At 59.8% G+C, this 24,748-nt stretch overlaps 2 protein-coding genes across 2 annotated transcripts; one reads left to right on the top strand and one right to left on the bottom strand.

Annotated features, from left to right (window-relative positions):
• The first annotated feature begins 4,042 nt into the window (after positions 1–4,042).
• BTG2 (BTG anti-proliferation factor 2) lies at positions 4,043–8,639 on the top strand. The gene is made up of 2 exons (XM_035561571.2): positions 4,043–4,429; positions 5,461–8,639. The coding sequence occupies exons 1-2, from the start codon at positions 4,267–4,269 to the stop codon at positions 5,799–5,801; spliced, it is 504 nt and encodes a 167-aa protein (XP_035417464.1). The 5' UTR covers positions 4,043–4,266; the 3' UTR covers positions 5,802–8,639.
• Positions 8,640–18,686: 10,047 nt separating this feature from the next.
• FMOD (fibromodulin) lies at positions 18,687–21,778 on the bottom strand. The gene is made up of 2 exons (XM_035561609.1): positions 20,788–21,778; positions 18,687–18,838 (listed from the first exon to the last, which is right to left on the bottom strand). Exons 1-2 carry the CDS (start codon positions 21,776–21,778, stop codon positions 18,687–18,689), a joined length of 1,143 nt encoding a protein of 380 aa, XP_035417502.1.
• Between the last annotated feature and the right edge of the window lie 2,970 nt (positions 21,779–24,748).

The raw sequence follows: 24,748 nt of genomic DNA, 5'->3' as shown, positions 1-24,748 counted from the left end.
GAGAAGTGACAGCTAATTTAGCAAGCCGTGGGACACATCTAATCGGGAGGATTTAAAACGTTAATTCCGCATGTAACTATTTCGCTGCTGATAACGGGGGGCGCCGATTCATGACTATATGACTGGCGGCTGACCCAAAGGATATTCAGAAGCTGGGTTTTGTGTCGGATGCCTCAGGAACTTCAGCCCACCGTGGTGAGAAAGGTGCCCCCTCCAAAACTACCAGCTCAAAGCGGAGCGTGGGAACAGCTGCCTTTTAGGTGTACACAAACACCCGGAGCTGCTGACTCCTGCAAAGCCCAAGTCCCCGTGAGCAGCTCGGTCTGGCCGTGCCGAGTTTTAACCCTTGATTGAAAGCCAAACGCTCCCCTTTTATTGTAAAGCTTCCAGCTCGACTGGTTTCGAACCTCCTTTGGATAAACAGAGCGTTTGGAAGCCTATCTGAACGCCTCATTCCTGCCCAACCAGTCCCAAAGCTGGTCTGGTCGATCGCTATGGCGAGGTTTATTGTTTTGGTGTGTTTTTTTTTTTTTTTTTAAATTGAAATCTAAATGCTCTCAGCCATTTCCAGCTAAACACAGGGCGGAAACTAATCTAGCCAGAATGACATTAAAGCAGCTCTGACTTCGCTTTTTAAAATGAATTTTATTTTCTAATTGTTTGTTTACTCTCCGGCTCCTCAAAGCAGTTGGAAGGCGTGCATTAGGTCTCCTGCCCCGTCTTTAAGCCTGCCCGTCTCGTTGTAACAGGGCCAGAAGTTATGGGCACGTAACCCGCTTAGAGGCCCTTGAGCTCCACAGGAAATCTCTTATTGGAAGGGCTTAATGAAGACAATCTGATTTGGGGGAGCTGGGCCTGTGTCAGCCCATAGGAACACGCCAGACAAAGGCCCTAAGCTGCGAGGAGAGCCCCGGTGATTAGGAACAAATGGAGGACCTGAATTCGGAGGATGGTGCCACGCTTACTTCATCCACTTGCGGAGCAGGGGGGACCAGGGGAACCTGCTGGCCGAGGCCAGGGCGGCACTGTGCGAGCACTGCTAGCCCTACTGGCGAGCACACCGCGCCTGCTCTCAGTGCTATTCTTGGCAGGCTGGAGGACAGGACACCTCTTGCTGCCGTTGTCGTCCGGTGACTCAGGTCTGGGCGATGCCATCCAAGTGCTTTTTAATGTGATCCTTCTGCTGGCCGGGGGCAGAGCCCCTTCTCCCTGCTCCCTGCTCGCTCAGTTGGGTTGCCAGCTCTGCTCGGGCCTCCTGGGCTTTGCCACGGCAGAAAAGTCGCGGGTTTGGTCTCACTTTACCTTTTCCCGGTGTATTTGCATGAAGGTGTCTTCTGCGCTGATGGTTTTGTTTGCTTCCTAATTTTACGCCGGTGATGACCGTGCCCACACGCTCCGAGGGCGTTTGCTGGCTGGCAGCACAGGTGTGTTTGAAGCAATAAAGCTCTGCGCGGACGGGCTCGCGCTGTGTGTTTATGCAGCCTCTTCCAGGGGCCCCCGGCTGCTGCTGCAGCACAAATCACCTCCCCCCGCATTGTGCCGTGCTCCGGGCTTCGCATGGACCCATGCGCTCTTTCATGTGTGTTGCTGACTTAAAAAAAAAAAAAAAGTCCTTAGACTTTAATCCTCGGGTTTATTTCAAAGCTTACAAAGACAAATCTGGTTTATAGCAAGAGATTTGCCAGGTTCCTTGTGCTTTGCGGATGAATGGAGCGGCAGATGGAGCGGGGAGGGAGGACCCGGGGACCCCTTGGCTCTATCTTCTTGCTGGCTTGACCCTACTTCTGTGCTGCTGCCTTTCTTCTGAGCTGTGCAGAACAAGAAACGGGGTCAGTACAGACCTCTCCTTGGCACTACCTTTTATATCGACGTCTTCTATGATTTCAAAAGCTATTTTCCTACTCTTTTCTCCTGTTTATGGGCTACACACTGCTATGTAGCCATCCCCTTGTGCTTCAGGTGCGAAGTCCCAAGCACAGCGCCTGCATGGAGGAACGACAGAGGTGTGAATAAAATGAGCTGCAGACCCCGGAAGCAAAAAGCCTCAAAAAATCCACTTGGAGTCATGGAAAACAATTGGGGCTTGGAGACCTGCTGTGCTAAGAGGTGCCCCACAAACTCCCCTCTGTTGACTGCTCTCGGACGGCTCTTGCCAAATGCAGGGTGCCCAGGTGGGCCAGGACCCCATGGGGTCCCACGGCAGCCACGATGGGGTGGGGGCAGGCGGTGTGCCTGAGGACATGCGCTCCTCCTGCACCTTCTGGGGAGCGAACGCAGTGCCAGGACGGGAGCAGCGTTTGGGAACCGCTGTGCCTGGGCTCGCAGGGCATCAGCTCCTTGGGCAGGAGCAAAACCGGGTGAGCTGATGCCCTGCCCTGCCGTCTCCAGCTGCACCCGCTGCCTTTGGAGGTGCCAGATGAGGCCCTGGCCATCGAACCCCTTCCCACTGGGGGCTGTACCAGAGCTGAGCCCTCAGATCCTCCCCCGGAGCACGGGGAGAGGTGCGGGGCTGCCAGACGATGGCTCACAACAACCCCGGTTCTCTGCCAGGGAACGTTCATTGAGAAAACCCATCCTGTTTTGATACCAACTCTCTCAGGGCTGATCAAAGCGGAGGCAAGAACAGAGCCTGGCCTCCTACAGCTGCCGTAGCTTCGGGCCAGTTTCAGCAGAGGCTGGGCCGCCTTCATCCTGGGCAGCGGGGCCGGCAGCGGGGCCAGCCGCTGCAGCTCCCCGTTTCGTAGTGGCTTTCGGGTGCTGCTCGCGTCTTGCTGAGCGCCAGGGCCATGCTCTGCTCGCACCGGTTCTCCTCTCCCCTCCTACTGGGCTGGATGCAGGCACCCGAGGACGCTTGCTTCAGCTCCCTGCCTGCCTCGGCTTGCTCGCCCCGCTCCGTGACGGGACACGTCCTGGCGCTGCAGCCACCTCCTCCTGCTCTCCTGGGGCCCTCGCTCCTCGCCTCGAATGCTCCCTGGGCAGGAAGACAAAGGCGGGTGTTGTAGTGTCCCCCTCGCCCCCCGGGGTGATGCTGAGTTCTCCCTGCTTGTTTCGGGGATCTCCGGAAAGGCTTTGGCCTTGCCCAGAGCCCGGTGATGAGGGCACAAGGACCTACGATGCATCCCGGGGGACTTTCGGCGATGGAAACCTGCCCGCGTGCCCCTGGGGAGGTGCAGTGCCCCGTGCGGGGCGGCAGCACCCGGCTGTGCTGGAGGCAAGGGGGCAGAGGGGACAGAGCTGGGGACTGTCACAGGTGGCTGAGCCGTGGTGTCCCAGCCCAGAAGTGGCACCGAGACAGCTCTGTTGCTGAGCCAGGGTCCTGGGGACCACCAGGACCCCTCGTGCCAGCCCCGTCCCGTGGTGCCACTGGGCTGCGGGGATCCCTTTGTGGGGGTGACCTGTGCCTAGGGGTCTGTGTCCGTGTCCATGAAGGCACCCGATGGTGGGCAGGGGAGGAAGCCTGGCACCGGTGGTCCCACTCCTCCAGGCTGTGGGGCTGGGGTCCCGCACAGCACCCAGCACCCCCGCTCCATGGGGTGCACAGCACCCAAGGGTGCCTGGCACCCAAGGGGAGCCTGTCACCACCTCCCCCAGCACCACGAAGGACACCAGGACCCGGGGTGCCCTCCACCGCTCGGGGCAGCCCGGGGGGGCCCTGCCCGACCCCTTTCTCCCAAGGGACCCCCCAAAAAAAACCCTCCTGGTGCCCCGGGGCTTGGGGGGGGGGGGGGACTCTGCTTGGGGCGGGGGGTGCGGCGGGGCCCGATCCCGGTCCTGATTCCGATCCCGATCCCGATCCCGATCCCGATCCCGATCCCGATCCCGATCCCGGTCCCGGTCCCTTCCCCCCGCCCCCACTCCCCGCCGCCCCCCGCTGACTGCCCCCCCTCCCTCCCCCCCCCCCGTGCTGACGTCACTCCTTCCAGGGCGCTGAGCTCAGGCGCTATTTGCATACCGCCGCCCGCCCCGGCCAATGGGAGCCGCCGCGCCGATGACGCCTCCCCGCGCCGCTCGATATAAGCGCGGCGCCGAGCCCGCGGCCCCCGTGAACCGAACCGGGGCGAGCGGGGCCGGGACGGGCCGGGAGCAGCCGGGACCCCCGAGCCGAGCCGAGCCGGGACCCTCCGAGCCGGGGCCGGGCTGAGCAGAACCGAGCCGAGCCGGGACCCCCAAGCCGGGTTTATCTGAGCCGAACCGACCCCCCCCCCCAGGGCTGATCTGAGCCGAACCGGGACACCGGACCCCCTCCCACACGCACACCGGACAGCCATGAGCCCCCGGCGCTGCCCCCCTCGGCCCGAGATGCGGCCCGAGATGCTGCCCGAGATCGCCGCCGCCGTCGGGTTCGTCTCCGGCCTCCTGCGGACGCGGGGCTGCGTCAGCGAGCAGCAGCTGCAGGTCTTCGGCGGGGCGCTGCGGGAGGCGCTGGCAGGTGAGAGCCCCCCCCCCCCCGGGACTCTTCTTCTCGGCAGGACCCGGAGTCCCCTCGGGGGTCTTGCCCCGCGGCCGTCGTGTTGCTGTCCCGACCCGGTGTCCTCTCCCCGGGGACGTGTAGGGGCTGGCGCCCATCCGTGTTCCTTCCCCGGCCCCCAGCCGTGTGCCCCGTGGTGCTGGGTGCGTGTTTGTGCCCTGCATGGTGCCCATCCGTGTCCCCCTGGGGGCTGGCACCCATCCATGTACCTTCCCCAGCACCCACCTGTGCCCCCTTGGGTGCTGGGTGTCTGTTTGTGCCTTGCCTGGGTGCCCACCCGTGACCCCCTGGGGCTGGCACCCACCTGTGTCACTGTGGGATCCTGGGTGAGCAGCTGCTGCCTCCCCAAAGGTGAGGAGCTGGATCCCAGCTGAGGGTTTTGTGTCTCTCCTCCCAGTTGCACCCCATAGCCTTGATTGGGGTGGCCCCAAGCTGGTCTCTGTGCCTTATCCCTGTGAGTGGTGCTCTAGCCCTGTGTCGGTGAGGTTTTGGTGCCCCCCGCGCCCCCATCCGGTGCCCAGCACTAGCTGGGTGGTGCGGGCGTCCCCTCCCAGCCTAACACAGCCTTTGTGTTATCAGCCCCGAGACGGAATGGTTTGTTTGGTGCTGCGCCGAGATAAGGGGCAGCGACCTGCCCCTGGAGTCACAGACTGACCCGGAGGCTGCTCCCCGACTGTGGTGGGGTGGTGCCGCTGATATTGTACCTCCCCCCCACCCCAAGTGGCTGGGGTGAGGTTTTGGGGTCCTTTCTGCAGCCCCCGTGGCACTGTCCTGCTGGGGGTTTTAGGACCTGAAAAGCAACACCCCTGTGCCTGGGAGCAAGCAGCAGCCAACCAGCCAAACTCTCTGCCCTGGCCTCCCTGATGGAGGCAGCCAAAGGAGGACTCGGTTCCCTCTGCCTTTGTGGGACCCCCTTGGGACTGCAGCGGGACACAGACCTCGCGGCGGCTGCACGCCCGCTCACCGCTCTCCCCCTCTCGCTTCCCTTGCAGAGCACTACAAACACCACTGGTTTCCCGAGAAACCCTTCAAAGGCTCCGGCTACCGCTGCATCCGCATCAACCACAAAATGGACCCCATTATCAGCAAGGCAGCTAGCCAGATCGGACTCAGCCTCCCGCAGCTCTACCAGCTCCTGCCCAGTGAGCTCACGCTCTGGGTGGACCCCTACGAGGTCTCTTACCGCATCGGGGAGGACGGCTCCATCTGTGTCTTGTACGAAGCGACCGCCACGAAACCCGGGAGCTCCTACGGGATGCTCACCTGCAAGAACCAGATGATGTTAGGTCGCACCAGCCCTTCCAAAAACTACATCATGACTGTCTCCAGCTAAATACTCCTCACGTCCTTACACTGCCAAGACCCGGGCTACTGTATACCTCATCTGAGGATCTATTTTTAAAATGAAGAGCTATTTATATTTTTTAAGAAAATCCAAGAAAATCCAAAATTAAAATATTGGGCACTGCTTCAGACAGGAGCAGTGTTTTCGGTGCCTTTTTTAAAGCTGTTGCAAGCTTATGAGTTTTTATTATGAAGCCGATATCTACCTAATTAGTGTTGGATGGCAATTTCAGTGGGCTGGCTCGCTCACTTGGGCACCTTGGAATGGAGGAAGAGGGGGAAGAGGTAGGCTGGGAAGTGTGGCTGGTGGGGGGAAATGTCACCTGCTCCCTGTCCTGGTCCCTAGCAGTGTTGTCACCAAGTGTTGCGATACTGCTGGGGAAGGGACAAGGGACATCTTTCCTTCACCAGTTTCACTTCCCAGCTCATCTGATCTCTGTGGCCTGGATAAATCATATAGGGGAACCTTGCCCTAAGGGCTGGGTGATGCTGGGGGCCCTGGGACCTCTCCTGCTTTTGCTTTTCTGGACCCACCGACTCTGAGTGCTGCAGCTCTGGGCTGCCCCCCTGGAGCACAGAGCAAGGGGCAGTGCATGGGCGGTTGCCAGCCCTTCCATCTCCTGCCTGCTGCTGGGCTGAGGGGCCCTGGGGGTGTCCTCGCCATGTGAAACACCCGAGGCAGAAATGTGGTGGCTGGGGAGCACCAGGCTGTGCTGTGGTGGTCCCCAGGATGAATACTGCAGATGCTGTGGTGGCACCGGCGTGCTCTTTGTTCCTGGTGCTCCCCAGTACCTGGCTGTCACCACAGCTTTCTGCATGCTGGCAGGGTGCTCCAGACCCTGAAATCAGCTCTGAATTACAAGGCCTGCCTGCTCCGGAGGGCTTGGACATCCTGCCCGTGGCCTCTTGCGTGTAAAAAATTGCCTAATCTGGTGCTGACGACCTGCTGTGTCACTTCTCTGGAAGAGCTGAAGCAACTTGCCTTGTGCCCTAGAGGTTGGTGTCAGATCCTCTCTTGCCTTCTCTCCTAAAATCCTGAAGTATTGGGGATCTCTGCCCCCTGTGCTTGCTGCAGTTCTGAGGCTGGGGTGCTCAGGTGCTTTGGGGTCAGTGTTGCTTTTAAATTTCCACCTCTTCCCTCTCTTCCTCCTCTGGGTGCTCAGCAAGAGGCTGACCCTGGGAGCTGGCTCAACTGAGACCTTGTTGGGGGCACCACCTGGTTCCTATTTCTTGGTACACAACTGTTTTGCACAATTAATGCCTGGTCCTGTGCTTTGCCCATTCAAGCAGAACTCCTCATGGAGTGCCCGCGGTACTTGTATTCAGGGAGACTTGCCTGAGCGTCGTTCAGGATTTGGCCCTTAAACTGCTCTGGCTACTACAGGTTGGGTGGGAACCAGCAGTGCTGCCCCAAGAACTTTTATCTGCCTGCTGGGGAATGAGCCTTTACCGGGATGTTGTATGTCTGTTGCCTTTTTCCTAACCAGCTGGTGCTCCTCCAGTGATCCTGGGAGAAGTGATTGAAAAAACCAGGGCATTGACGTGGTTTGTTCTAATAAAACTTTCCCCGAGCTGTTTCGCAGCATGCTCTTACCTTCCTCTTTTCTTGACCCAGCAGCTGACTGGCATAACCAGAGTTGTTCTTTCCCAGCCTTTGATGAATCAAGTTCTCAGACAATTGTGCAATATATTTCAAAACCCTGAACGCTCTGGGAGAGGAAGGAAGCCTCCTGTCTGCCACAGTTCTTAGCTTTTGTTTTTAATATTAAAAATAGCATAGCTTCCCCAACTTGGACTGCTTTTCAGGTGGAAAAGTTCAGATTTCTGTAGCAGTTTCAAATCACGATTTCCTGAACTGGAAAACCAGCCTCGATTGGTAACTCACCACTTGACATTTTAACAGGATCTGTTTGTCCCTGAGCAGTAATAGGCAGCAGCTCTGAACTTGCATCACTTCCCTCTGCATCACTCGAATCTCTCACATCTCCAAAGCAGAAGCTGAAAGAAGCACCGGGGCTTTTCCCTCGGTGGCCTTGTGCAATAGGTGACATCACCGAGAGGGGAGTGCTCGGGAACTTCCAAAAAGCAAGCTCCTTTTCCAAGGAAAAGGGATCTGAGTTCAAGTCATCACTTAAAAATCTGCTTATGTGGGAAGCTCCTGAGGAGAGCAGCGATGTCTCTGGGACGAGCGCTGTGTGCTCTGCTGGGCTCCTGGCTGGGTGGGGAGTTTTCCTGGAGGCTGGCACTTGGGTTGTAATTTGTCATGATCGGTGCAGTTTTAAGGTTTTACCCCTCTATTACCCTGTTCCCTCCCTTCTACCAGAAAAGAGCTCGTGAGGAACAGCAGCCCACACCAAAGGAACACACTAATCTTAGCGTGCCCCCGCTCACAAAACAAAAATAGCCAAGTTCTCTGTCCCCGGTGTGGAGGAGTCTGGTGTTAAAGGTGTCTTGTTAGCTTCAAAGCCACCCGGATCTGGGTGCGATCCATTTCTCTTGTAGCTGGTTCCATGTAAAAGCTGTGAATTAGTGTGCTGTTGCCTTTTTTGCCTACAAGCCTGATACTCACTCTTAGAGCCGGATGGTGTGTGTTTTAGGAGCGTGTCTCGGGGGGGGGGGGGTTCCTCTCCCTGGTTAAACAAGCTGGACTGTTGAACGGGACCTGCTTTTTGTGTCTGGTGAAAATGGTAGAGAGTTTGTAAGCGACGCTCAGAGGAGGGAGTGGATGGTTACTAATTGTATAGTAGTGTTTTTATATACGGAATGTACAGATCCTTTGACAGACGTATGCTTTTGTTACTTTAATAAAAATGTAGCAGTACCAGCGAGCCTTGTCTTCTTCCTGGGAGCTGTTGTGTGCTTACAAAGAGGGTTGGGATCACAGCCGAAATCCCACAAATGCTGTGGGCTTGGGTAACCTGTGGCTGGCTGCTAACACCCAGCTGTGAGGAGGAGGAAGAAAGCTGCTTACTCAAGGTGCTGACTCAAAGCCTGACCCTCCAGCCCCACAGAGGGAAGGCTGGGAATGTCAGTGACTAACGCAGGGCCGCGGGTGTCCTGCCACAGCTCCTTCCCATGCTGACTTGGCTCTTCTGGGCCAGGCACTGGGGGCTCAGTGCAGCTTCTGGAAATCCCATCTCCAGCCAGGGCACCAAGGTGCTAGAGCTGACTGCCAGCTCCTTCCCAACACTAAAAACAACACCAAAAAATCTTGGAAGCTGGTGATTCATGGCACAGAGGTGGCTCCTGGTTGCCCCCAGAGGAGCTGACCCCGTGGGGTGCCACAAAGTCCTATTGCTGAGCCTTCCCTGCTGCCCTTCCAGGCCCAGCTGAGTCAGCAGCCCCCACGGGGCAGGAAGGGCGCGAGATCAGAGGATCGAAATGTTGGGACTGGCGGAGGATGCTCGGGGATGGTCATGGCAAAGGCAGCTGGGGCTGATTCAGGACAGATCCTGTTTTGGCTGCGTCGAGGCTGGTGACTGCAGCAGGGAGCTGTGACAGGGGCGGCCACCTCGTGTCCTTACCCCCACCTCTATGCTCAGCTTCAGGCCGACCTTATATAAATAAATTCACCAAATCAGCTCATGTGGGTGCTTTCTTTGGTCCCAAACCTGCCCAAATGTTTCTGTAAAGTCCAGGAGGGCTTGAATTGCAGCCTGCAGGGTCCTGGTCCCCCACCCCAGCTGCTCCCAGGGCTGAGGACTTTCTGGAGAGCTGCTGCTGAGGGGTGGGCACCAGCCCGGCCCCACTGAGCGGGCCCAAAATCACCTCCTCCCCTCCTGCTTTTATCATGCTGGGCCTCCTTGAGGAGGAAAGCAATTTGCGGGCTGATGTTGGTGCTGTGTCAAAGCCACTCCTTTTTGAACTCATCCCTTCATTAGTTTCAATAAACACACCCAAATTGCTGCTGCTTGTGAAACGAGGCTGTTAGGGAGGAATGGGCGTCCCGCTTGGCTGCTGATTAGCTCGGCAGTCATGCAGGTTCAAAGGCTTCCTGCAGTCAGCTGATGGTGGCCAGACCCTGTCTGGCTTGCCCAGGCCAGCGTGCCACGGTCCCTGTTTGGGCCGGCACAGTCCTTGCCCCAACCCGTTCACCCCAGCCCGTTTTTGGGGCCATAACCATGGAGTCTGGGCCAGCACGAGCAGAGCTGAGATCCTCGAAAATTTGAGTCACCGGTAGCCAAGATAAAAATACAGCTCTTACACAGGGTGGCGTCTAGCCAGGAGTCAGCTCCATGGCACAGCAACCAGACCCCCCCCCCGCCAGCCTTTTAATAGGTGACTCATCTGCTGTTTTTATTTTGTTTGTCATGTTTCTTCTGGTAGGATCGCGATACCTGGCGTTGCATGCTGCGTTACACCAGGGGGGCGTCTTTATCATCCCCCCCCCCCCAAGCCCTTCCCAGGCCTTTCGAGGCTGGGTCTTAGCCCTCAGCCTGCTTTCCCATCACGAGGTTGCCGAGCATGTCCCAGGACCAGCTCTGGAGCATGGGGAGGCTGAGCAGAGGCACGGCTGCGTTACACCCCTGGTACCCAGGTGCTCCCCTGCGTGCCTGGAGCAGCTCCAGGAAAAATGGAAAATAAATAAAAATGTGCCCACCTCTGCCCACCTCCCGCCTGTTGCAATTTGGGCTCTTTTTCTGCCCTGCTTTTTGTTGGATTTCTGCTGGGATTATTATTTTTTTTTCATTTGGGTGTTTCTGGGAGGACAGGGAAGTGCCTGGCTCAAGGAACCCGGGTCAGATAATGTCCCTGTAATCAGAGATCGGCATGATGTATAAACGAGCACACATCCCTGACGTGTCCTCGGCGAGATCACAGCCCTTTGGCCCTGCCTGCACCGCCACACACCTCCTGCGTCCTGCAACCAGGGGGAAGGATGAGTCCCCATGAGGTGACACCCACCTGGAAATGAGTTTCCCCCACAAAACCCCTCCATGGGCAGTTCTGGGTCGAGCTTTGATGCCTACAGGGAGTAAAAAGGGCTTTAATGTCCTGTCCCCAGCGCTGTGCTGTTCCCCTGCTTGCCATGCCAGGCTGCCCAGGCATGTGTGTGTGCAGCTGCAGAGCCGTCTGTCCGTCCTCCTGGGAGCTGGGGGTGCTTGGGGCTGTCTGTTGGAGGAACACGCTTGGTGCAAAGCCCAAATCAGCCTCGGGAAATGCCCTGACCCGAAGGCAGTGACCACCACAGGACAGGATCTCCGCAGGTCCACGCAGAGATTTTGCTCAATTCACATCAAAATATCGCTGGATTTGTGCGTGTGCATTTGTTTGGCTCTTTCCCGGGGCCCCTCCAGCAGCAGCTGGGCATTTCCCAGCTGTGGGTTATCAGAAAAGCAACATCAGCAGAAATGAAACCGGGCGCCGCCGAGCCTCCTCCCGCCGTTCACGCAGGGCTCGGCCTCCGCCAGGTGCTTCCTGCCCTTTGTTTGCCAGCGGGGCGAAGGCACCGGGATGGGACGGGACCGGCTATTTCGGCTCAGCCGAGGCCAATCAGGCACTTGTGTGGGTGCAGCCGTGCTCGCCTGTATCTGGGGCGAAGCAGCCGGCAGCGGCTCTCGTCGCCCTGCCCCAGCCTCAGGGTTGGGAGGGGAAGGCGCAAGCTCCGGGGCACACCGGTGCCTGCGGTGCTGCTCAGCCCAAATGATCTTCCCAGGATCTGCCGGAGCTGTAGAAAGTTTGCAACCACGTGGCCCGGCAACGGGAAGGTGGTTTGTGGGCTTTGGAGGGGTTGGTGCTGTGCCAAGCCCACGGCGCTCTGGGTGGCAGCCGGGCGGCAGGGCTGCGGCATCGCCACCCTTTGCAAGCTCAGGGCGCAGGCAGGGGTCCCTGGGACTTGTTTTGCACACAGGCTGCTGTTTTTTATCCCTTAGCAAGGCTGGTGGAGAGATTTCTGGCTGGGAACTGTGATCCTCACCTGCCCTTCCTCCTGCAAGACCTTCTTCTACCTCTCTGGAGAGCGGAGGGACCTGCTCATGAGCTCCTCGCAGCCCCGACGCTTCCTGGCTCTGCTCTTGTACATCCCCGACAGCCCCACGCACACCAGCGCAAAGGGGAACACCCGCCTCTGCCTTTCCAGCCCTCGCTAAAAACTGAACCGAGACATGGAAAAAAACCCCTCCTTCCTCCACAAAGGTCACCGGCAGATGCGAGCGCGTCGCGGCCGCCACACACCCACTCGCCTCCCCCCACGGGGCGCAGCGCCCGTCTCGGTGCTCGCATCTCCGCCCTCGCGGCTCACTGGGCTTGGAGGGGCTCCAAGAGCAGCCGGGGCAGGCTGCAGCGTTGCTTCGTGCTAACTTACCCTGAAAACCTTCCCCCAGAAGGAGCACAAAGCTTGGGGCTGAGCCCCGTCTCCGCTCCCTGCTCGCTCCCTCTTGCTCCAGCGCAGAGGCACAGAGCAGGTCCTGCACAAACATGTGGTTTCTTAAAAATTACGGCAGGGAGAGAGAGGGGATGGGGCCATTCCTTGCACGAAGGGGAAAGGAATCTGCTGCTGGTGCCCCGAAATCGTGCCCTGAGCACGTCCCTTAGCACACGGGGCATGGCATGGCCCCTCAAAGGTTGTCCACCTTCGAGGCGAACGCATCAAATGGCACAAAAGTGGGGTCTGGAGAGGGCAAGGCCCTGCTGGGGATGGGACAACCCCACAGGACAACCTGCCTGGCCCCACAGGGCTCCAAATGCAGTGGGACCCCGCGTCTCCCTGCTCCTGCAGTGCCACCGAGGGGCCCAGGGTCCCAGGGGCTGACTCGCCCCAGCCACCCCCGTGCTGCGTCCCCTGGGGAGAGGCTCCCGAGGTCCAGACAGATGGGCAGGGGGCGAGGAGCCGCTTTCAGCTGCTTTTTTGTTCTCCCTCTGCGCATCCCACGGGGAGAGCTGTCCCTGTCCCCATCCCTGTCCCCATCCGGGCCCCTCCGCAGCGGCTGCCCGGCTCCGACGCTCTCATTTACGACCTGTTGGGGGATAAAAGGGGCTTGTTGGCGGCGGCGAGCAACTGGTGTGCGGGGACAACTGTTGCCATCTGTCTGCTGGGGCGGTGGGGGGGGCCGCGGCTGGGGCTGGGTTTTGTTTCCCCTTTCATGCACCACTAAACTTTGCACCTTTTGTTTCCCAGCGAAGGGTTTGAGAGAGCCAGGGAGAAAAAGAGGCCTCCCCGCGCCACGCAGGTCAGGGCAGAGCTCGCTCAGCTTGCCAGGGGATTTGCATACGATTCTTATTAAATATTATAATAGTAATTACTGTTATTTCAGGAGTCTGTGAGCATTGGGCAACCTGAACCCCTCCGTCCTCCCCCTGCACCCTGGAGGCACCCTGGCACGTCCTGTGCCACCGCGCTGCTGGTGGCATCTGATGGTAGCGGGGCACAAACCTTGGGGACAGGAGGCTGTGTGTCCCTCGAGCAGCAGCAGTGCCCTGTAAACCCCCAGGGACGCTGTGTCCCTGTCCCCGAGGGTGTCCCTGTCCCCAAGAGACGCTGCAATCTTGAACCCAAGGGATGCTGCGCCCCTGTCCCTGGGGATGCTGTGCGCCTGTCCCCAAGGGCTGCCGTGCCCCCCATCCCTGCAGGATGCTGTACCCCAGTTCCCAAAGGACATTGTGCCCTTGTCCCCAGGGGACACCGTGCCCTGGCAGCAGCAGCAAGGCGAGGGCAGGGTGCAGGCAGGGCTGTGGGAGCAGCCGGGAGCGGCGCTGGCTGCCCCGGGGCATTTTGTGCTTCCTCGTGGAGCAGTGTCAGCGTCTGGGACGGGAGCGCAGCACCCGGGGCGAGCCTCAGCGGGGCGTGTGAACCTCTCCGGGTTGCCTGGGCTTTGTTCAGGGCCTTCAGCTCCTCGCTTTGCTCCGCTTGTGCCACGTCCAGGGGTCAGCAACAGCATCTGACCCCCTCTGCAAAACGCAAGGAGCAGCCCAGGTTCCCCCGGGCAGATGGGTGCTGAGCAGGAGACACCAGGAGGGACCAGAGCAGGGGACACGGTGCCAGGCCAGCCCTGAGAGGGGACTGTCACCTCCCTTGCAGTGGGTGGCTGCTCTCCACCCAGTGCAGAGCCCGGATCAGGTCAAGGTCTGGGATCCTGAGCCCCCGAAGGACTCCACAGGGGCATTCTCTGGATTCAGAGCCAGGCAGGGTGCGTTGGGGCTTTTCGTGTCCCCAGATTGCCAGCTCCAGACCAGGCAGACACACACGGCAGTACTCAGGGTGGCCGGGATGGAGCAGTCCCTGCCGGGCTGACATCCCGGCCGGTGGCAGACATGGAGGGATGGGGATTTAAGGGAGATGCTGGGTCTGCGTCCCAGCCTCTGCTGGATGAGAGAGGTTCCCCTCTGGGGAACCGCCGGGAAATGTGTTATGGGAACGGGCCACGGGCAACAATGTCCCTAAGCCCTGCACTGTCCCCCTGCTCCCAGCTGCCAGACGAAGGGCGAGGCCCCTTTTCCCTCTGACAATGCCCTTTTACCGGGGAGTTTACGTCTATTATAGCACCAGATAAAACAGAGAAGGGGAAGGACGGGGCTGAAGCGGAGCAGCTGCCCTTGCTGGCTGGTTTGGGGCTTTGTTCTGAGTTAAAAGGCTGCAGCCAGGCTGGGACAGCGGCCGCTGCTCCCTGAGGAGTGAGGGCTGGTGTGTGTGTGTCCCCGGCCGCTGGGGGTGGCTCTGCAGGGGGAACAGCTGGAGTTTGCCCCAGGAAATTCCCCTCTGGGTGTTTACCAGGGGCCGTGGCTCCATTTTGGGATGTTACAAACACCCAGCGAGCAGAGCAAGGCTGAGTCTGCGCCCCCCAAACCCTGACCCCCCCAAAAAAAGCCCAGCAAGGGAGGCGGTGGGACCACCAAGCCCCCCGGCCACGCCAGCCCCCCGCACTTTTCACTGCTGGCCATGGCTCGGGGCTGCGGCACGGCTCGGGGTCCGCTGCGCCTTTTGAAGCAGAGACAAAGCCCGTCTTGATATTTACGGCACGTGCAGCGGGAGCGCGGGGCGCGCGGGGCTGCGGGACAGATGGCGAGTGAAACAAAAGGGGAGGCAAGAATGGGAGCCGAACAGATTGGGAATTTCCTGCCCTTCCCTCGCCCCCCTGCCCAAACGCTGCTGGGGACGTGTGGGGAGGACGGGTGCCAGTTCTGCAGTACAGGGGGGCAATCGGCCCTCTGATGGCCCCCAAAGTGTTTTGACTGAGTCCCACCAGCTGCTTTGGCCTCCCTGAGCCCCTAAATCCTGATCCCCCAAATCCCAGGCTCTGTTTAACTCCTGGCGTGGAGCTGCGAGCGCTGGGAAGCGTCGTGTTCCCCCAGGCCTCAGTCTGCTCCTCTGTGAAATGGGCCCACGCGCTCGGCCTCGAGCGGTGCCGGGGGCCCTGCCGAGCTCTGTCCCCCCCCCCCCCCCCCCGGCGCATGTTCCTGCTGCCTCAGCACTTTTCTTATCTCTTCCCAGCAATGTCGCAGCTGCCGCGGCCCAGATCCAAGCGGCTTATTAATAATCAACTTTTATTGCTCGTCACGTCGCGAGCACGTCTGCAGACAGCCAGGTGCAGGGGAAACATTTGCGGCCAGCCCTGCCCAGCCCCGGCCACGGGGTCCTTTTGTCCTCAGCACCATCCAGCGTGCGAGCGAGCGCACGTCGGCGCGAGAAACGGGGCCATCGCCTCGGGGAGAAACCAGAAAATTCAGACGGCCCCGTCCCGACCTAGTCCGAGAACAATAAAGGTTTTAGGTTAAGGCTGGGGAGAATTGAGCAAAGGGAAGTGCTGAAGGACAGGACGCCGGGTGCACGTCCCGGTGACTCACGGCGGCCCCACAATCGCCCACCCGCACACCGGCGGCGCCGTGCACGGCGCTCACGTCCCCGGGGGGCTCTGTCCTCCCCAAACCCCCAGCCGTGTCAGTGCTGGCCTCAGGTCAAAGCTGTCCCTCGCTGGTTTCTTCTCCCCAGAGGAGAGTGTTTCAGGAGGTTGTTTTTAAGCACAAATCCTGCGCTTCCTGGAGCGGTGCTGCGCTAAGGGCTGGGGAGCGCTGGAGCTGAGGGAGGCTTCGAGGGGGAGAACAGAAAAACGGGGAGGGGAAGAGGATCGGGGGGAAGAGCCTGGGAAGGGGTTGGGGTGCTGGAACTGGCGGGTTTTTAGGGGAGCTCTGAAGAAACCTTGCCCATCCCCATGGGGAACCCTGCTGGTTTTTAGGGTCTGGCGCAGAGGCGACCCCACAGAGGCTGCGGGGCACAGCCCTGGGGGACCGGGGAGCTGCGCTCAGTTGGTTTGGGGCTTCCCCTCCTTTATGCTCCTTGGTGGGTCCGGACAAAGCCCCACACTCCGGCATCCTCCTCCTCCTCCCCCATAGTGGGACACGGGCTGCTGGGGGCCCCCCGGACCCCCGCCCCTCCCAGCAACAGGAGAAGGAGGAGGAGGAGGAGGAGGAGGAGGAGGAGGAAGGGGATGAAGCCCCCATCCTGCCCTCCCCTACACAGCAACAGGGCAGCGATTGGGCGCTCAGGGGCTCGCAGGACCAATGGGGTCTCCCCCTTTTTTTGGGGAGGGAGGGAAGGGAGGGGGCAGCGGAGGAGGGGGACGGCGCAGCCCCTCTCCTCTTCGCCCCCACCCCCGCGGGAGGCAGCCCCCGGCCCCCAGCTGGTGGAAAGCAGCAACTGCAGCCGCGGTGGGTGAAGCACCCCTGGGGGATGCTTTTGGGGTCCCAGCAGGGCCAGGTCTTCCCCCTGGTCCCCTGCCCCGAGCTGGCTTTTCCCCAGCTCTCACCCAAGAGATGCGCTTTGCTTCTAGGGTGGGCACCCCTGGGTGCAGGGCGGCTCCCAAACCCTGTTGCTGGGGCCCCTGGGTGCAGGGCATCTCCCAAACCCCACTGCTGGGGGCCATGGGGAGTGGGAGAAAAGCCGTGGACACGTGCGATGGGCAAAACCAGCACCCAGCAGCAGCCTCGGGGACCTCAGCAGGCTGCAGGAGGTGGCGATGGGGACGTGGGGTTGTGCCCATTCCTTTGTGGCTCCGGGATGTGGATAAGGATGGAGAAGGGGGCTGGAGCGGGGTCTTCATGTCTCTGCTCCCACCTGACTTCTGCAAGAGCCTTTCCTGGAGCAAGAAGCCCTTTCTGTGCACCCCAGCTCTCCAAAACTCCTTCCCATCTGATTTTTTTTAAAGCATCCTCCAGCTCAGCTGTTAAAAATAAGCAAGGCTGAATGCCGGAGGACTTGAAAGCATCCAAAATATAACGACCAGAAGCACTGTGCCAGCAGCACCGCCATCCTTTCTCATCCTTCCCCTAACTGGCAGCTTTCAGCGTGTGTTTTTTCCCTCTATATTTTTACACGAACTCCACATGCGGTGTGTTGGGGCGGCAGCTCCGTGGCGTGGGGAAGGCAGCGGCCGTGCGTGCAGTGTCTGGAACAGCCACCAGACGGCAAATCCAGCCTGGGTTATGTCTGCGGGAAGGTCTGGTCTGCAGGAGGGGATGCTCAGAGCAGCCCAGACACACGGACCTCGGCCTCTCCCTGCATTTGGGATCCCTCAGACGAGTTTGGTGCAGTTACAGAAAGGGCTTTATTGGTCGGTATGATATCTACAGTTCATGCGTCGGTGATAGTACAGTTTTTTTTTGGGTTTTTGTTTCTATAGTGTTAGCATGCAGTTTAAATGCAGAGGGTCGAGATGACCTCTTCAGCTTTGCAGGTCATCTCCAAAGCTCAGCTGCCCCTTTGGTTCTCAAACTAAGCCGTCCAAAGAACCAAGGGGGTGTTTTGGCTCTTGGTGAATGGGGATGTGCTGCTGATCGATGCACATGGTGCTGCTAGATCGTTTTCAATGAGAGACCCCAATTAGCGGGGCGGGGGAGAACTCTGAGCCATGCTGGTGGGCAGGGTAGAGCCAGGCACGCTGCATTGATTCATGCCAGGATGGACCCTGCAGGCACGGATGAGCTTTAGGGGTCAGATCCCGGGATTTTAGGAGCAGCAAAATCCCTCCCTTGTTAAACCCAGGTGGATCCTGCCTGGCATTTGCACCTCACCTGCGTTGGGCCTGTGTTACACCAAGCTCTGCTCCTGGTAATCAGGGGCATCCACAGCGGAGTGGTCTGGTTTTGGCAGATCTGTGTGCCCCATGCAGACCCCATATAAGCCCCAGCTGCCCTCGTGCCACAGCTGAACGTGATCCCGGGTGCCTCTGGCTGCAGCACCCAGTGTCTGTTCCCCGGGGAGGGGGCACTGGGGGCGAGGGGCTGGCTTCTGGCACAACCCCGAGCTCTGCAGGGTGCTGGTGCTGTGAGGTGCCCATCCCTCGCCCCTGGTCCTGGCCCAAACCAGGGGTTGGGAAGGTTTCTCTCTAAGCTCAGCAGCTGATGGCTGCTCGGCAGCAGCAGGAAAAGTTTCTCTCGCATGAGCTTTATGGCTGGAGGAAAGGAGGGAAAAAATGAGGGGAAAGAGTGTATTTACTCTTCCCCATCCTAGAGAGAGGGATGCTGGCAGCCAGAGCACCTTTAACCCTTTACCCGTGCAGCTCCCAAGGACCACCAAAGCCTGGCCCAAGGTGAGCCCCGTTAACTGTGCTGGTTCTGCAGGACCCACACCTGAACCCCCCAAATGGAGCTGGGTTTTGGAGATGGGATGATCTCTCCCCCTTCCCTCCCACAGGGGCTGGGGCATGGCCATGGTGGGATTTGTGCTGGGACCTGTCCCACCCTGCGTGGCCAGAGAGCCGGGAAGGGGGGGACTTTTGGGGCTGAACGGATCCTGCCCACCCGCGTGGGCCGGCGTTGGAGCACCCTTATTGCACTATTGCAGAAGCCAAGTCAAACCGTCAAGCTGCATTAAAATGGGAGTGAGTGTCTCCCCAGGGACGGGGGAGCGAAGTCCTGAGGACCATGGAGGGGGGGGACCAGGCTAGATCTCGATGATGGTGGCACGCCGCAGGCACAGCGGGGCGTCGGGGGGCACCGCGTTGCGCTTGATCTCGTTCCCGTCGAGCCGCAGGACCTGGAGCCGGGAGTAGTTCATGACATCCACCACGGTGCAGAAGCTGCTGATGGAGAACTCTGCGGGGAGAAGGAGACCCAGAGGTGTCAGGGGGACCTGGTCCAGAGATGGGCCCGGGGGAACCGAGCCCATGCCAGGATGGGCAGGGAAATGATGAAAGTGCCCCTAAATCGCCAATTATTCCTGCCAAAGTGGGCTCTACGTCCTTCTGCCTTAAGCTGGAGGAGAGGCTGGTGCTTCTGGCCGCAGTCAGAAGCAGCCTGTGTGTGCTCAGAGCTCGGGGAGCTGTGGCTTCGCCCAGCGTGGCTGGAGTGCGGGTAGGAAAAAAGCACGGGGAGCTGGGTGGTGTCAGCTGGAAAGCATCGCTCTGCAGTGGGAATTGCCGTTGCGTTTCATCAGCCTCCACGAGCTGCAGCATCCAGACCCCCCCCCAGCACCGCTGGGGAGCGGGACCACCCAGGCAGTGTGTCTGGGGGGGGGGACACGTCCCTGTCCCCGTCCCCGTCCCCTCTCCTTTCCTCTGCTCCCCGCTGCTGCCAGCCCCTCTCAGGCCAGGCCCTGTCTGGGTTTGGAGGGAGGACACGGAGTAAATCCTGATTTTGTGCCGGATTTGGGACAGCAGCGATCGACTAGAGGGCAGCAAAGCTCCGGGCTGGGAGCTGCTGGGGAAGGCGCTGGGTGCACTGGGGTGCTGTGGGGCACCCAGCCCCAATTCCCCACTGAGTTGGGCCACTCTGGGCTGTTTGGCTCCATACAAGCAGCTTTGGGGCAGAGGCAGGGGGTGATTTGGGTGGCAGGAGGAGGATGCCAGCCCCGAGAGGGCAGCAGCATCTCCTCGGGGGCTGCACAGCACCCAGGGGTGCAGGGGGTGCTGCGGGCACCTCGCCCCCCACCGAAGGGCTCCTGGGGGGCTCCCAGGGCTGCTCTAAAGGCCAGCAGCAAAAACCGCAGCTGGAGCAGCTCTGCAGTCAAGCCCGGATGGCTCCGCAGTGGTTTCATGGCATTTGTGGGCAGATATTAACAGCTACACGTTTTGAAAGCAAACATTTGGGAATCTGCTCTTGTTTTCGTGTTTCTGTCGGTTCCTCGGTGCGGGGTTGTTTCCCTTGCAACAGCCGATTGCAGCACAGCACCTCCCCAGCCTGGCCTCGCTCGGGGGCTTCAGCACCGCTCCTGGGGGGTCCTGCCCTGGGGGCTGGCAGGTGACAGGAGCCAGGGTGGATTTTTCCAGGAGATGCATTTTTTTTCTCTTTCTCTCTTTTTTTTTTTCTTTCTTTTTTTTATAAACAGCAACCCCGGAACAATCTGTTCCTTTTATTTATTTGTGTATTAAATGGAGTGAATTTTAGTCCTGGCAGAAGGTTCTCTAATAACTAAGAGCTCCTGTCTGTCCCAGCCCTGGCCAGGACATGTCCAGCAGCTGCAGGCAGCGAGGGGCTCTGGGGGGGCCATGGGCTTCCAGGGGCTGGGGAGGGAGGGCTGGGGGGCATCGGAGCCACCTCTGGGACATGGGAAGGGCTGGAGCCACGCTGCCCGCAGCTCATAGGGGGTTGGAGAATAAAGCAGAGGGTGTCGGACTGGAGAGAGCTGCAGCTGGACATTTCAGGGCATCCCAGTGGGGAGGAAGGGGGCAGAAGGGGCTGCGGGGAGGGGATGTGCTGCCCCGAGTGCTGCAGGCTGCTGAGCACCGCAGGGTTTGTCCCTGGTCCCTTTGCCCCTGCATCGTCCCTGGCCAGAGCAGCTGGTTTCAGAAACCCCAGCTGGTTTCTGGCATCTGCAGCCCGAAGATGCTCAGGCTAAATGCTCGATGGAACCAGAGCTATGAATTTGTGCACCACAAAGGAGCACTCAGAGCCAGCACCACAACCAAATCCCTTTCCTACCTTGTTGAGGACCACCTGGGAGGCCAGAAATCTCCCAAATTCCCCTCTCCTGCTCAACCCCCTACCATGGGTTCTGCCTCCCCCTTCCTCTGCTGCCTCCCCAGCACCACCGCGCGCCTGCTCACCGTTGATTTGGTTCCCCTGGAGGTAGAGGTTCTCCAGGTGGGTGCTGACCCGGGGGATCTTCTGGAGCCTGTTGTACGAGAGGTCCAGCTCCAGGATGCTGCTGCTGTTGAATGTGTTGGTGGAGAGACCTTGGTTCGTCAGGCTGTTGTGGGACATCCGTACATAGAGCAGCTTGGGAGAAACCTTGAAATAGTCATCGGGGATGGCGTTGATGTGGTTGTACTCTAGGTAGAGCTGTTCCAGGGCCATTGGGAGCCCGTCAGGGACTTTCCTGAGGTGGTTGTAGCTCAGATCAGCCAGGATCAAGGACTTGAGCCCTTTGAGAGAAGCTCCCATCTCAAAAATGTAGTTGTGGCTGAGGTACAGGGCCGTGAGGTTCTCCAGGCCCTCCAGAGCATTGGAGGGGACCTTGGAGATCTGGTTGTAGGACAAATGGAGCTCTCTCAGGGAGCGGGGCAGGGGGCTGGGCATCTTGGTCAGGTTGTTGTTGTTCATGTACAGCCTCTCCAGGTTTCTGAGCTTGGCAAAGACCCTCTTGCCCATCTTCTCGCTGGTGATCTGGTTGTTGTGCAGCGCCAGCCACTCGAGCTCCGTGGCGTTGTCGAAGGCCCCCTCCTGGATGGCGGTGATCTGGTTGTTCTGGAAGTAGACGTACTTCATGCGGGTGGGCACGAAGGGCAGGTACCTCAGGTTGCGGGTGTCGCAGTACATGGCCGAGGAGAAGTTGGGGGGACAGTCACACTCCTGGGGACACTGCCAGGAAGGGGCCTGCTGAGGCTCAGGGCCGGGCTCTGCCTCTGTGTCGGGAGCCGGGAGGTATGAGTAAACGTACGGGCTGTTCTCATCCTCGTAGTAGGGCATGTAGTTGTAGGAGGACATTCGGGACTGCCGCATGTAGTACTGCAACCACGCCAGGTCCTCCTCCTCGTTGTACTGGCCCAGGGAGGCCCCGCAGAGCGCAGCGACGAGCACGACGGTGGCCCAGCGCATGGTGCGGGCGCTGGGGGGACCTGGGGGGGAACCAGCAGCAGAATCAGGTGCAGAGCAGGGGCTGGGGGCAGGAGAGCTGCTCCCTGCGGGCTGGGAACTGGGCGGGCTGGGACGTGGGCACAGCCTGGTGGTGCCTGGCAGTAGGGCTGGGGGAGCACGGGACCTGAGACTCCTACTAAAAGACCCGTGGCTGCAGGCATGTCCCCCTTTGACGTTACCCCATCTCCCCCACTTTCATCTCACGCCTCTTCCAGGGCCTCTCTGCTCGCCAAATCTTTCCTATCACTATTTCTGCTGCAGCCGGGCAGGGGATGGAGATAGGGGCCACTTGTCAGGGTTTGTGCAAGGCCACAGCTCTGCCCCAAAGGGTCCGGGTTCACCCAAGGCAGGAGAAGGACCACGTCCCACCCCCGCGATCCCACCCCACGGGGGGGGCAGCGGTGGCTGCGAGCGCAGGTTATTGGAGCTCGAGGCGGGTTTGGAGGCAGCTCTCTATTCTCTATATTTATACCATGCTCGCTGGCGACATGAGTTGCTGTGGGTTTCATCCAGCTCTCCCTGCCCCCACCACCACGCAGGATGCTCACGCTGCTCGGGACTGATGGAAATCCTGGTAAACAAGATCTGCCTTATTCTGAAGTGGAAACCGCTGCGGAGCTGAAATTTCCCCTACTGAGCGGCTCCTCCTGGCCTGGTGGGAAAGGGCTGTCACCTGCTGTCCCCCCAGCGTGACACGGGAGAGTGGGACCATCCCAAAACTGCTTGCCCTGCTTATGAGAACCGATCTGCCTGGGGCTGGAGACCAGCAGAGAGCAGGGCTGGGTGCTCAGCACCACGCAAGCAGCCCCTGGAACCCCTTGGCTTCGCATGGGCTTTGCTGCACCGTCCCAGGGTGCTGCGCTGGCAGGATGAGGATGACAGCTACGGCCTCTCGTCCTTCCCTGAGCCTCGTGGCCATGCCAGCACGCAGAGGAGCCTGCGAGCGTGGCGGCTTGAAATGCCTCCAGGAAATACTCCGGGCCGCGCTGCTCGGAGGGGGAGCGCAGCGGAGGCTCCTGCCTGCTGCCTGCTGTACACGTGGCCGGGAGCGCGGCGCTGCCGCCAGCCCTGCTGCTGCCACGGAGCATGGGGAAACCTCGCCGGGTCTGCACCCTGGGGCACAGCTGGGAAAAGGGGAAAAATGGTGAGGTTCGCTGCTGCTTCCTCCGCCTGAACCCCGTGCTGCTGGGGGCTGTCACCCAGCCCCTGCAGAGCTGTGGTGGTGGAGCTGGCTGTGCCCAGATTTCATCCCCGGGGGTCTGTGCCCTCCTGCCCACCCAAACCGTGCTCCCGAGGGGCTGGCAGGTCGCTCGTCCCCAGCCTGGCGCACCCAGCAGCGAGGAGGGGATTTCTTGCCCGCAGAGCCCAGCAGACAAAGAGGGCACAGTTGTGCTCGGGGCAGTGGCTGCCCCGCCACCGAGGCATGCTGGCTGGCTGCTTGTGCTGGAAGAAAACGGGGGCTGAGACCGAGGAGGGCAGGCACAGCTCTCGCTTTCTCTTTGCAGCCGAGGGACAGAGGAGCCGTGGTCCTTTGGGATGCTGCGTGTGCGGCAGGAGCTTGGCAGTTGCAGGCGAGTTCCTTCTCCTCCTCCCTCCCACTCCAGGGCACTCTGCCTGGTGAAACAGAGCCGTCTGCTCCGTGCTGGGGCTGCTGCCCCTTCCTGGGATCCCTCTGTATGGAGCAGGACTGATCCGGGGCTCCCTCCTCCTTTCTCAGTGCCCCCTTCAGTGTGCCACCAGCCCCTGAGCCTGTCCTCGGCATCCACCCTGCTTCATTTTGTCTCTCTCCCCTCCCCAGTGGGTTCAGCCCCACTTTTGGGTGGCATCTGCACATGCCAGCCACGTTATCTATGCAATCTCCCAGCCTCCACGCTTCTGTGCTGGAGGCTGTGGGTCCCATCAGGTCACCCAGGGACGGAGCAGGATTTGGAGCAAGGGGCACCACGGGCACGAAACAAGCAGAGGAGGAGACAGCAAAGCCACAGGGGGCTGCAAGCAGGCGCTGCACGTGCCCGGGTGTCGAAGGCTGTGGGTGCAGGGGTCCCAGTGCAGGTGTCTGGGGAGCTGCAGCCGGGGCAGGAGCCGCGGGGAGCGGGAGAGGGCACCCGGCTGCCGCGGCTCGCGAGCGCTGGCGCCCGCGCCGTGCCACCCGTGTCGCTGGCATGTGCTCCGCGGGGCAGCCGCCCGCCTTCCACGGCAGGGCTATGGAAATCAAACCTCAAAAAAAAAAAAAAATCATAATAAATATGGAGATGGACTTACCAAGCTGAGAGCCTCCTTTCCAAAGCCTCGCTGCTCTGCTCCGGGATCTCCCGTGTGTCAAGCAGCATGTGAGTGCGGCGCCCGGTTTGCAAAGGCTGGTGCCCGCCCTAGATCCCAGACCAAATATTGTGCTTGCAGGTCACGGGCTCGTCAGGTTTTTTGGGGAGTGACCTCCTAGCAGCAGACAGTTTGCAGGAGAGACTGAAGAGACCCTAATGCTGCCTGGCGTTATAAATAACCTGCTTTTTCTTTCCTCCCTCTCTCTCTCTCTCTCTCCCTCCCGTCTTTTCTCATAGGAGTGTTGGCACTTTTCAGGCTCTCTCTGTTTAACGAGTTAGTGGAATCGGGGATGTTGTTTTTAAAAGGGCTGTTGTTAGGTCTCCTGTGTTTCTCATCAGGAAGTGATGAAGAGGCTTCTGGCCAGATTAAAAAATCTCTGATTTTGAGGTGCTGAGGATGTGATTCTTGGGGAGAAGCGAGAAAGTATCTTTAAATTTTGCAGTACCAAGGGAAGGGACGTTATGCCTGCCCCGGCTGCAGCCTGGGCTTCTTCCCCAGGAAGCCTCCGTTTATGCAGCCCTGCTATTAAATATTTAGGATAAACATTTCCATGAACGATAAGGCTGCGGCATCCAAGGTAAATAAATTGCCTACCAAAGAGCCACTGTG

This window comes from Cygnus atratus, chromosome 24 (assembly GCF_013377495.2).
Source record: "Cygnus atratus isolate AKBS03 ecotype Queensland, Australia chromosome 24, CAtr_DNAZoo_HiC_assembly, whole genome shotgun sequence".
Lineage (NCBI taxonomy): Eukaryota > Metazoa > Chordata > Aves > Anseriformes > Anatidae > Cygnus > Cygnus atratus.
The sequence above is the reverse complement of the archived record's forward strand: the minus strand, read 5'-3'. Positions and strand labels throughout refer to the sequence as shown.